The 12,787-nt window shown below is 54.6% G+C and overlaps 1 protein-coding gene across 2 annotated transcripts in view; it reads left to right on the top strand.

Moving 5' to 3' along the window:
• Positions 1–12,787, top strand: part of PLCG2 (phospholipase C gamma 2) — a 142,219-nt gene that overhangs the window by 104,643 nt on the left and 24,789 nt on the right. Inside the window, exons 24-30 of one of the 2 annotated variants that reach the window (XM_032853885.1) lie at positions 103–169; positions 1,225–1,382; positions 4,894–4,996; positions 6,245–6,454; positions 8,053–8,198; positions 8,934–9,048; positions 9,902–10,069. In XM_032853885.1, the coding sequence (XP_032709776.1) occupies positions 103–169; positions 1,225–1,382; positions 4,894–4,996; positions 6,245–6,454; positions 8,053–8,198; positions 8,934–9,048; positions 9,902–10,069 (967 nt within the window). Of the gene's footprint in view, positions 1–102; positions 170–1,224; positions 1,383–4,893; positions 4,997–6,244; positions 6,455–8,052; positions 8,199–8,933; positions 9,049–9,901; positions 10,070–12,787 lie in introns of those variants that run through there. The other variant, XM_032853886.1, reaches the window with a different exon arrangement.

The raw sequence follows: 12,787 nt of genomic DNA, 5'->3' as shown, positions 1-12,787 counted from the left end.
TGCACAGGCAGGGTCTCTGCAAAACGGCGTGCTTTGGAAAACTGGTTGTCTTTTTATTATTCATGTTCAGACTAACGTGAGTTATGTCTTGTTTCTTCACAGATTATTGAGGACAATCCGTTAGGGTCTCTCTGTCGGGGAATATTGGATCTCAACACCTATAACGTGGGTAGGTGCACTCGCGGGCGGAGCGTGGATTCCCACCCGCAGCCCCACAGCCTGGCAGGGAGGGGGCTGCCGCTGCCCCGTCAGCCTGTGCCGCAGGGACACCGAGCCTGTATTCCAGTTAGCAGACGAGGAAAGCCAGCCCCTCAGGGACCAGGTCCCATGGCTGGTTACGAGGGGAAGGGGGCCGGGCTATTTGGGTTCGGGCCTTCACCTGCACTGCTCTTAGCTCGTCCACACCGTGTCTGCAGAGCATGGCCCTCGGCTCCGGGGTTATGGAGTCGGAGCTCAGAGCCACGTCTGATTTGAGCCTCTGCTTTGCCACTACTAGCGGTGTGGCTTTGCCTCCATGAGCCCATCCCCATCCTATAACATGAGTATAAAACGAGTAGCCCCCCCGAAAGGTAGTGAAGGGGGTCCAGTGCGATCCAGTATGTGCCATCTGCTTACAATGTTCCTGGCCTGCAAGAGCTCAGACATGTTGCCCCGATATTACTGAGCACATAATTCCTCCTCCCATGGCATTTTCTTTCTAGAAAATACTTTCTCTGCAGAGAGCATCTATCGCAGGCCTGCCTCCTAGCTTCTGGTGGCCGCTGGCGATCCTTGGCGCTCCTGGGCTTGTGGCTCCAACGCTCCACTGTCTGCCTCTGTCTTCGGGGCCATCTTTCCTGTGTCTGTGTCTCAAATTTCCCTCTGCTTTCTCTGGTAAGGACACTAGTTCTTGGACTGGGCAATCCCAAATCCAGAAGGATCTCCTCTCAAGATCCGTAAGGACATCTGCAAAGATCCTGTTTCCGAGTGAGGTCCCCCTCACGGGCAGGGGTCAGGCAGCAGACTTGGCTTCTCAGAGGACAGGACTCGGCCCGCGGCAGCTCTCGGGCTGTGACGGAGGGGAGAGGCCGGCCCCGCCTGCCCCGGCGCAGACGCCCCGCTCACTGCGGGCTGGGACCGTAGCAGCCGCACTTAGGCTGGGCTCGTGCGCGAGGCGGCTTGGGCGGTGTGAGGTCCGGCCTTCCCGCGCCGGCTGCTCAGGATTTCCGCTGTTCTTTCCCCAAGTAAAAGCGCCCCAGGGGAAGAACCAGAAGCAGTTCGTGTTCATCCTGGAGCCCAAGAAGCAAGGCGACCCCCCGGTGGAGTTTGCCACGGACAAGGTGGAGGAGCTCTTCGAGTGGTTTCAGAGTATCCGGGAGATCACGTGGAAGATGGACACCAAGGTGGGCACTTGGCTCGGCTGGGCTCCCTCTAAGGGGGCAGTGGGGGCGGGGTGCTGGGGCCGCGGGAGGACGGGGAGGACGTGGGCTGGGCCACAGGTGCGCCAGTCGTCATGGAGCGGAAAGGGACCCCGGCGGTCCCCCGGGGAGGCTAGGGCTGGGGTGGGTGGAGGGATCCTGGATGTTTGGAGCCTCTCTGACCCTGCGCGTCTATCATGGAGTACTGTGTTCCTCACACGGAACGTGTTCTTGGTTGGCAACCTCGTCCAGAGCAGCCTGCGTCTCCGAAGTGAGCATGGCCCGAGCTCCCCATCCGGGACCTGCAGGGGGACCTCCTACTTGACCCGTTATGTCCTTCGGCCAGTGTGTTCTGGGGGAGGGGGGGAGACACTTTCCACTCCCAATAGGAAGGGGTGTTTCCAGGTTCATCCTAACTGGAGCGCTGGTGTGAGGCCGGAGGGGTTTTGAGAAGGGCGATGGTCTGGGTAAGAACGGCAGGGCTGGACCCTGGGCCCATCACCACGAGTCTCTGGGCCCCCGTTGTCTTGTCTGTAAAGTGAACCTGATTGCTACATCACAGGATTCAGGGCGGAGGAAATGAGAAGATGCACGGAAGGGGCCAGGCCCTGGGCCTGACACAGCAGGGCTCGGGGGACCGTCTCTCTGTCCCACCAGGACGACACGGGCCCGTGGTACTGTATATGGGATGAGGGAGCAAGGTGCCACCTGGGCTGGCTTGTGGGTTTCCCACATGCCCTGCTGCTTCTAAGGCAGATCTTGACCCAAAGGACTGCTTTCTAAGCTTCCTCAGGATCTCGTGGGTGCCTTGGACCCCTGGTCACCGTTGATTAGTCTCCTTCCTCTGGGGCCCTGGGAGGGTCACCCACCTGTTCTTTCCTTCCCTCGAGGCGGGGGCCCTCACATCTTGGCCAGTCTGTGGTCCCAGAAGCCCCTGCCCCTCTTTTCTGCACCCTGGAATGTGGTCATCTACTTGAGAAGGCTGTTTCTGGGGGGCTGGGCAGATTGGGCAGTGCCCGCTCTTGCCCTGTGGCCGACTCTGTTCTGAGCCCTTACGTTCTTCCCAAGGCTTCTCCCACCCCCACCAGACACGTGGGATGTACCCTGAGCGTGTGGCCAGCGTGGCTGTGTGTGCTGCTGCTGGTGGGGGAGCCTCTCTGTTCTCCTGTGCCTCTGCTGTGGGGAGGGGTGGGCGCACCACTGTCCTGGGCTGCACTTGAAAGATCGGGTCCCTCTGCCTTCTAGGCCCGTTCTCCTTGCTGGTTGAACGACTGTCACCCTGATCTGGAGGGCCCCGTTAGCCAGCACGGGACAGGACCCTCCTGAGCGTGTTCTAGTATTTGTGGTTCTGGGACCCCCGCCCCGGCTGAGAGCAGCGAAAACACTAATGAGAGAGAGCCCTTCGCCACTGTTCCCTATAGCCCTTGTTCTCCATCCCCGGAGCCCCGAAGCCGAGGCCGTGGGGCTCCCCAGGAGAAGGGGTGTGGTGCATCCTGGCGCTCTCTGCTGTTCTTAGTGGAGACCCATGAGCTTGACCTGAAGGCTCCCCACTCCCGCAGGAAGGGCTCTGAAATGCAGTCTGGACCTTCACATTCCATTCTCTGCTTTTGATCCACGTTCCTCCTTAACTGGCTTTTACTTCTGCTGATGCTTATTACACCCGAAGGTTAAGAAAACATCCGTCCGCAGAAACCACTGACCCCCCCGGCACAAGTCCTGGGGAAAGTCACAGGATGAACGCTGAGCTCACTGCCAGCTCCTGGCCAGGGCCTTACCATCGACCCCCTGCTCAGGGCTCTGTGACTTGACCGTGGAAGGCAAAAGTCCACTGACCAAGATCTGTCTTAGTTTCCAAAAGCCTGGCCAGTGCAGTGTGTTGTGACTTCAAATTCTGAGACCGCCTTGGGTCTAACCTAACGGGTCTGGAGAGTAATTGTTACAGTTTGGAAGAAGTGAGAGTTCTTTCATTGCTTTCTGCTGAGGCTGAGAGGGGGGAAAAAGGGACACCCTATGGCTTGTCATAGCTTTGTGCTTAGTGAGACCAAATTTCCACAACTCAGCCTTGCTGGGACGCGTCCCACCACCCTCGTCTCATGCAGTTCTGTTCTCCTTAGCGGGGGCACGTGTGGGGCCGCCCAAGGGGCTGCCCTTTGTGGCCTTCCACATACCTGGTGGGGTGCACGGGGCTTCCTGCTTACAGCTTGGAGGCCCTAGAAGGGGAGTATTCCAGTTAGCCTCATTTCCTAGTTGTGGAAACAGAGGCACAGATTATACAATGTGCCCAGAGGGCCAGCGTTTGAGCCCCTGTCTGATTCCAGTTCCTGCCGTCCTAACCAGGTGGTAGGACGTCTCGCTCACCAAATCAGCTGTCCCCGGAACACTTGCTCCCTGCACAGGGCTGTGTGAGGACGGCGCTAGGCATGAGTGGTGCAGAGCACAATTCCTTTCCTCATCCTGGCTGGAGTTAACCAGGAAGGTTTCCTGGAAGAGGCGTGATTGGGGTAGAACCCAGAAGCAGGAGTGAGCTTCTGGACTGGCAGAGGAAGGATGATTGGGGTGCTAAGAGGGGTGCAGTGTAAGAAGCAGGAAGTCAGTGCTGTGGTTCAAAGGGACCCAGGGTGTGAACTCGGTGGGATTTTAGAAAAATCTTCTCTGGGAGATGATGTGTAAGGGATAAAGCAAGGTACTAACAAGGGTGAGGCCTGGTGCAAAAGCCTCTCTTCTCGTCACTGGCCTGCTGTGGAGCGTGGATATGCTGCTCAGCTTTGTGTGCTGCGATTCCTTTGCAAAATGGACACAAATTCTACCACTCAGGGGAGGTGGGGGCCACCCTCCATCGTATCCATTATGCACTTAGCATGTAACGTGTGAGGCCTGAGGCTCAGAAGCCCTATGACCGGTGAAGGGTAGCATCTGCACATCATTACTGCTCCAGCTTCCCCTTTTGCCGGTGGGGCAGAAGCAGAATTTGGGGAGATCTGAGAAAGGTGTGTGGTTTGGGGTGAAACAGGCACTCATCTGTGCACAGATGGGGATCGAATGGATAGTGTGTCCTCCACGGGGAAATGGTACAGGGCCGAGGGCCTGGGGAGCCTTTGTTGTGAGGCTCCATGCAGGGACAAGGGGGTTCAGACAAGGAGGTGCAGCGCCTCCAAGGACGGGAGGTCTTGGGCTTGGATAGCTCTAACCGTGTGACTTTAGGGGAATGGATATGGCAGGAGCCCGAGAGCAGAGCGTCGAGGAAAGTGGGGTGCTGACAACGGGGACCCTCCCCCCCTTCCTGGGAACCATGCCCAGGGATCCAGCTCGACTCCAATTTTTGGCAGAAACAACATAGGAATTTCAGAAGACAGGAGAGGAGGCGTAGGGCAAAGGAAAGCTTCCAACTGTATTAAGGATCTGAGCCTGCAGGAGGCAGAAAGGGGACGGGGCGGGGGGTTCTGGGGAGGAAAATGGGGGCAGCCTCAGGGCTGACGCTGGGGGCCGGCTCCAACAGGAGAACAGCATGAAGTACTGGGAGAAGAACCAGTCCATCGCCATCGAGCTCTCGGACCTGGTCGTCTACTGCAAGCCAACCAGCAAGGCCAAGGACAATCTCGGTACGGTCCCATCGGCTCTGCCCTGACCTTCCCTGCAAACCCTGCTTTCCTTTGGAGGTCAGGTGCTGTCCAAGGGCAAGAGAGAGGCTCCAGCTCCTCCTGCAGGGCTCTAAGTGGACTTTGTCCTCAGGGCGAGGGGACAGGAGGAGAACTTCCAGGAGGCATGTTAGTACCCCCCTACTGCTCCAACCAATGACAGCAAACCAGGCGGGGAAAACCACCACCATCCCTTTGCTTGCTTGCAGCCCTGGAGGCCAGGCCTCCAACTTCAGGATCACTGGGCTGAAGTCCAGATGCTGGCAGGGTCCTGCTCCATCCAAGGGTTCAAGGGGACAGTCCGTGCCTTGCCTTTTCTGGTTGCTGCCTGTGTCTTGTGGTCATGTTTCCCTCCACCTCTCTTATCCACAGACCCTACGTTTAGGGCCCAGATGATCTCCCCCTTTCAGATTCCTTAATGTAATCCCATCTGCAAAGTCCCTTTGCCACTGTAAGTTATAGTCCCAGGCTCCAGGAATCAGGACCTGGAGGGCTTCTGGGGCCATGGAGCTTGCCATAGGAGGATTAAAAAAGGAATCTTTTCCCATCTCCACAGGAGTAAGTTCTTGGCCCTAATAAGATCCTGTTCTTTTCCTCCCTCTTTGTTTGGTTTGAAGCCTCTGTGATTCCAGGATGGAGGGCCAGAGGAACAGCACTGAAGCCTAGTTACCCATCACTGGGCGGCGGGTCCCTTGGTACCTGTGGCGGAGCTCAGAGCCGGACTAAGCGTGGTCAGGGGGAGGCAGCCACAGCTGCACAGTCCTGTACCTTGGCACCCCCTCGAACCCCACCCCTGCCTGTAGGCAGCAGACTCTCCCTCCCCCATGGGTCCTGGTACACTTGTCTTCTGCACAGTATCTGGGAGGAGGAAGCCAGATCCTAAACTCTCCTCCTCCTCCTGATTCCTGTGGCCATCCGCCACCCTGTCCCCTTCTGTAACTGTACCACTCGTGTTTTCGGGCACAAGGCTGGTGGTGGTTTTAAACAAGAAGTAAATGACACGAATCCCAGACTGCAAGGCTGTGGGCATGTGGGGATCCTCGGCAGGCAAGAGCCCAGAGCAGTACCGGTGAGGGTAAGAGCATCTTACCCCGGGCCATCTCGGCCCCGAGGTTCCTGGTTTCTGTTTCCACCGGCACATTCAGCTGGTGCAGCAAACATCACGACAGAGCAGCGGACAGAATAAACGATGACTCCCTCTCTTGTGCGCAGAAAACCCCGACTTCCGAGAAATCCGCTCCTTTGTGGAGACGAAGGCGGACAGTGTCGTCAGGCAGAAACCCGTCGACCTCCTGAAGTACAACCAGAAGGGCCTGACTCGAGTTTACCCCAAGGGACAGAGGGTGGACTCCTCCAACTACGACCCCTTTCGCCTCTGGCTGTGCGGCTCCCAGATGGTGGCTCTCAATTTCCAGACTCCAGGTAAAGGAGCCCTGATGGTGGCGTCACTCCAGGCCCAGTCTCCTGTCCCAGAATCTGTCAGGGTTCACCCAGCACGCCAGTGTCGGGCTCAGCCATTGAAGGGAGTGATGGTGGGACATTGGGCTTTTGTATTTGGCAGGCTCTTTGATGGCAGGTGACGGAGTAGGGTGGCTGAAGGGCAAAAGGAAACACTTAAGCTCGTGAAAGTCCAGGAGTTAGCATCAAGCTTCAGGCATAGCTGGATCCAGGTGTTCAGTGGCCATCCTCAGCGAGCTCTTCTCCTGGCCTCTCCTCCTTTGAGAGCTTCATGCTTAGACTCTCAGAGATGCTCACTTCTGAGAAAAGCCAACATGCAAAATATTTTCATACCAGTGGTAGCATAAATCACAGCACTGGGCTCTTTGGTTGATGAATCTCATCAGTAGTCTCCTTTATATTGTTTTAATGCCTGTGCAGGATTCCATTGAGTGGAACCCTACCCTGTTTAACAGGTCTCCCCCACCGAGGCACTTCCCTCATTTGCTCTTAAGGACGGCCCTGCCCGCTGTAAGCTTACGTGAGCACGGCTTCACAGATGGGGGAGTCCAGCAGCGGGACCGAGAGCTCAGTGCCGGCTAGGTCCTACCACATTGGCACTTGGGCCAACTTTCCTGAGGAGACTCATTGAACACCTGCACCCTGTTGTGCCTGAGCTCTGCGGCCTCACCAGGCCGCCCTCCGGAGAGACCGTGGGAGGGAATGCGAAGCGGGCGAGTGTTTGAATACACCTTTCCCATGTGACTTCACCAACATAGTCAACCTTTTTGATCTTTGTGCATGCGACAGGTACAAATCGTGTCACAGTGGTACGCCTTACTAGGAGTAAAGTGAGCCGGTTTTCTGTGTACTTAGAAAGCGTTTTCTTTCCTGCAAACTGTTTGTGCTTTTTACCTCATCTCATTAATGGGGTGAAGTCATTTATAGCAACATTATCAGACCGCTTTCGTGTGTTGCTCCTTCCCTGTCACTTGAGCTAAAATGATTGTTTGTGTATGTGTACATGCAGCTTATCTTTTCTTTTTTTTCAGTGTTCCAAGATTCATTGTTTATGCACCATACCCAGTGCTCCATGCAATCCGTGCCCTCCTTAATACCCACCACCAGGCTCACCACTCCCACCCCCTCTCCTCCAAAACCCTGTTTGTTTCTCAGAGTCCCCAGTCTCTCATGCTTTGTCTCCCCATCTGATTTCCCCCAACTCACTTTTCCTTTCCTTAATATTCTCTGTGTTATTCTTTATGCTCCACAAGTAAGTGAAACCATATGATAATTGACTTTCTCATGTGCAGCCTATCTTAACTGAAATTTTAAAATTAACTCTCAGGAAAAAAAATGTAAGAAATTTTGAGCATTGAGTAGGTTTTAGTGTCACATTTAGAATGGCGTTCACCAGTTGGGATTTTTTTTTTTTTTTCAAAACTCATAATTTAACGACTGCCTGGAACTTATTTTTGTAAACAGGTATAAATCACTTCCCACGACCCCACCCCCGCTGCCCCAGCATGGCCTGCCTAGGAGGCTCCCTTTTCCTACCTGCCACGGTTTCCTTTCCTTCCCAGATAAGTACATGCAGATGAACCACGCCTTGTTCTCACTCAATGGTCGAACCGGCTACGTCCTCCAGCCTGAGAGCATGAGGGCGGAGCAGTATGACCCGATGCCTCCCGAGTCCCAGAGAAAGATCTTGATGACTCTGTCGGTCAAGGTAACTCAGGCCTCCAGCTCATAACGCCTGTCAGCCTGCTGAAACCATCGACGTCCCGTCACTGTTTCAGATCTGAATTTCAGGGCATCCCAGGTCACAGGGAGACTTGGTCACCTCCCCATGTCTCCCGCCAGGGGAGAGGTAGGATTTCAGCTCTTGCTGGGTTCAGCAGGGGCTCAGTGACATCAGCCTCCAGCTAGAGAAGGAGGGAAATAAACACGAGAAATGGCCATTTGGTCTTCACAAAGGAGAGAGTGTCTCCCCACAGCAGCCAGGTTGAGTGGGTGAAAATGGATGAAAATGCATCCAACTTTCCGGGAACGTGTTGTCTGTTTGTAAGAGTTTTGGTTTTTTCCTCTTTTGGAAAGTATGCAAGAGAGAGATCAGAATTGCATTTCTCATATGATTAAGGAAGGAAAAAAAAATTCAGCATGTGTCATGAAAAGTCTTTAAAAAAATACCACTTTCTCCTCTGTCCTTTCCTGGGCGGTCTCTGGAGGTTCTTGGGGTGCGGGGGTGCTGGTGCATGTCTGTGCTCGGGGAGGTCTCTGTGATGGCATGAGGGTTCCCATCCTGGCTTCTCCAGCCCTATTTCCCCATCCATGAGAGGGAAGCAGTGGGGTGGCCCCTGCTTCAGGCTGTCAGGGTGCCTGGGACCTCCTCTGGTCTGGCTCTGGCACTGAGACTAAGCTCTATGCTCGGGAGGACTTCCAGTACTTACCTTTGGTGTCCTAGGTTCTCGGGGCTCGCCATCTCCCCAAACTTGGACGAAGTATTGCGTGTCCCTTTGTGGAGGTGGAAATTTGTGGAGCTGAGTATGACAACAACAAGTTTAAGACAACAGTTGTGAGTAAGTTGCATCCTGGGGGGGATTTATTGTACTTTTATGGTCCGTGGCTTTTCCTTCATCCCTCATACCTGCTACTGTCCAGCTTGGGATTGGTGTGGGGGAAACATAGGACCCCACGATTAGTTGGACAGACACCCAGCCACTCGCGGTGGGAGTCCTGGGCCAAACCCCTGTGCTAGGAAGCTGGGGCGACCGAGGGTGGGCCTCTTTGGGCCCCGCCCACTTTACCGCACCCAAGGCTAAGACACAGAGACACAGACAGTGTGGCTGGCCCACAGGCGGCCGTCCAACCTGGGCGATTCTATCCTCCAAGGGAAGAGAGACCCTGAAGCCAGGAAGAAACAGTCAATGTTTTAAGGCCTGGGATCACTGTCCCCGGTAAGAGGCAGCCTGAGCAACAAATCACACGTGTACCAGCTAAACTGACATTTCCCGGGGGGTGGGCCAGGCCTGCAGCTGCCCTTGCTCCAAGAGGCTGGTTCACCCCAATTACTCCAGAACCCACATCCGTTCTACCTTTTCAGAGACCCAGCCCCACTTCCTTGTCAGCTCCCCACTCTGATCTCTTCTAAACCTCCCCGTTCCCTGCCCTCCCACCCCTGCCCAACCGGGGAGCCCAGATGGAAACTGCAGCAAGGGGTGTGATCCCTCTTCTCCGCTTACTAAGGACCGGAACTCTGACAGCCGCTTTACCAGGCTTGCTCCTGGAAAAGTAACTATTCTTAGATTTTGGCCTCGATGTGTATTTATAGGGCTGCTAAGGAGATTAAAAAAGCCGAGGGACAAAAGAGGTGGTTTAACCAGGAGGGGGCAGGACCAGTAGAGCCTGTGCTGAGCCTCTATCTCGTTCCAGATGACAATGGCCTCAGCCCTATTTGGGCTCCAACACAGGAAAAAGTGACCTTTGAAATTTATGACCCCAACCTGGCGTTTCTGCGTTTTGTCGTCTACGAGGAAGATATGTTCAGTGATCCCAACTTCCTTGCCCACGCCACTTACCCCATCAAAGGAATCAAATCGGGTAAGTCATTTTAATTAAGAGGTGCGGTCTGGGCTTAGCAGGACTTGTGGTTTGTGCTGCTGGCTTTAGAAAGAATGAAGCAGCATTCTGGTTTTTATGACATTGTTGCAAAAGGGACTGGGTGGCTCAGACAGCTGATCACATAAAGTCCCCACGAGTATGGACTGGACCAGGGAAGGGAGGGGGAGGCTACGCCCTGCGCAGTCAGGCCTCTGACCCCCGACACCCACCGGGCTGGCACTGTGCCCCTGGAGGGAAGGAAAGGGCCCCGCGCAGCTGGGAGGCGCAGTCTCCGATCAGCTGCTTCCCACACCAGCAGAGCTTCACTTTCCTGTTCCATAAAATTGGAATGGTTGATAAACTGTTACATCGTTAAATCGGTTAAGCGTCTGCCTTTGCTCAGGTCATGATCTCCGGGGCCTGGGATCAAGCCCCACGTTGGGTTCCCAGCTCTGTGGGGACTCTGCTTCTCCCTCTCCCCCAACTCGTGCTCGCTCTGGCATGCAAACATGCACAATCTTTAAAAACCCGAAAAACAAAGAAACTGTGTCCCATCCCCCCCAGTGCAGAAAGACCCTCCCAGGGACGGAAAATGGGACACGTGAGCTGGATGTGCTTTGTAAACGGGGCTGTCCTTACCTTGTCTGCTGTCTTTGCTTTTACTCTCCTGCTGGATTGTGTCACCTTTGACAAACAGTCCCCCGCTCGATGCCGAATTCCCTTTTCCCCCTTCCTTAGCATTTCTGCAGCACAGAGCCACAAGATCATAGATCCTTTTGGAGTCCTCATGAGGTCACTGTTCCCCAAGGATCATTTTTCAAGAGACACAGATCCCTCATTTTAGTGATTTATATACCCATATAGTCTTTTTTCTTGGTGTTGTTTGGAAATCTCATGTCCTGTTTCCTTTGTTCTAAACTTGAAACAACAGCTGATATTCCTAACCCTCTGCCTTCCTTAGTGTCCTAAAGCTGATCATTTCCAGCACCTGCCCAGCTAACCCTGGGCCTAGAATGTGCAGGTCCCTGGGCCTGTCCCTGGGTACTTGGCTCTACCTGGGTGGGGGGACAGGCAGGGGCAGGCTTCCCCAGCTCCTCAGCGGGCACCTGGAGAGGACTGAGCTCAGCTGCTCATCTTACCATCCAGGAAACAGATTCCTAAGTGAAGGAGTAGAGAATGTTGGAGACAGCCGTCTTCATCATGTTCTCTCACAGGACGCACACGTGAGTCCCTGAAATCCGCTACCGGGCAACCCCTCTTGCGGACCTGGCCCACTCAGGCAGCTTCTTTAAAGCCAGCAGTGAAGCCGCAGTTCTGTAATGCGCGCTCTTACAGCAGCAGACAGTGAGCCTGGGAGAGATTTCCTTCTATGGTAACGGTGTTCTCAGCCCACGTCCCCCGCACCCACCCTGCCGTGCTGTCAGGACCTCGTTACCGTGTCCTCTGGAGGAGAAGGGATGTGAGCTTTGTAGTTGCTTCTAATGCTTTGGAGAGAGAGGTCAGAGTCGATGCTCCTGCCCATACCTTACCAACTGAATTGTGGCCATTAATCTAGAAAATGTTAGTACTTAGCTTGAAGATTTAAAATACAAAGAGCAGGGGTGCCTGGGGGGCTCCATTGGTTAAGTGGCTGCCTTTGGCTCAGGTCATGATCCCAGGGTCCTGGGATAGGGCCACGCGTCGGGCTCCCCACTCAGCAAGGAGTCTGCTTCTCCCTCTCCTCCGCCTCTTTTTCAAATCAATAAAATCTTTGCAATTTTTTTAAAGAGCAGTAGGTCATGGATGATGAAACATGTGACCTTTCCCCCGCTGGGAGAATGGTCGGTTAGGACCTTGTCTTGCTCCTGTGCAATTCCCAGCGAGGCCTGGCACATCCGTATTCAGGGAAGGCGCAAAACAACCCCTTTTCGCATAAGGCGTTGGGAGTCTTCTGAACTCACAAACTCTCCCCACAGTTGTTAGGGACACACTTAAGCTTCTGAGCCAGATGGAGCCCAGAAAGGAAGGAAAACATCGTTGATTGCGTTTTGCACCTTCAACTCTTTAATCCTTGCGGCAGTCCTGGGAAAGGGGTTTTACCATCTCTGCCTTTTAAAACACCAGCGCTGGGCTGCAGACCCGGGAATGTCTCACTGCACACTCCACGTTCTTCCTACTCTGAAGGCCTTTGCTACTCTGATAAACCAACTGTGGAGCGTGCTTCAAAAGATGTCTCCGTTTCCTTTGTGTCTATGACACAACCCAAACCAACAACAACAAAAGAACCAAACTGTTTCTGGTGAACTGGGAAACACCTTTCTGCCCTAACCCCAGGATGCATGAAGATGGCTCAGGAAATGAGAGCTGGCCATTGAAAGGAGGGACATGGGGATGGGGCGCACTTCTCCAAATCTGGGGGCACATGCTGCCTGTCGGATCTAAGCAAAAGGGCACTTCCCCGTCATTGGGGTATGCGGGCTACTTCACAGCCTTCCCGAGTCCACGGAGCGCTCAGCAGGCTAGTACATTCCAACAGCCGCTCCACACCTAGACAGACTTCCTCCCCATTGTCCCCAGACCAGCAGACAAGCCAAGACAAATCGCATCACCTAGAAGGGAAGAAGAGAGAGAAGGGACAGCTGGGTGGCTCAGTGGGTTAAGCCTCTGCCTTCGTCTCAGGTCATGATCCCAGAGTCCTGGGATCGAGCCCCACATCGGGCTCTCTGCTCGGCAGGGAGC

Source organism: Lontra canadensis, unplaced genomic scaffold (genome assembly GCF_010015895.1).
Source record: "Lontra canadensis isolate GAN:19392208 unplaced genomic scaffold, GSC_riverotter_1.0 scaffold8, whole genome shotgun sequence".
Classification (NCBI taxonomy): domain Eukaryota; kingdom Metazoa; phylum Chordata; class Mammalia; order Carnivora; family Mustelidae; genus Lontra; species Lontra canadensis.
Note: the sequence above shows the minus strand (reverse complement) of the source record. Positions and strands in the feature narration are given on the sequence as shown.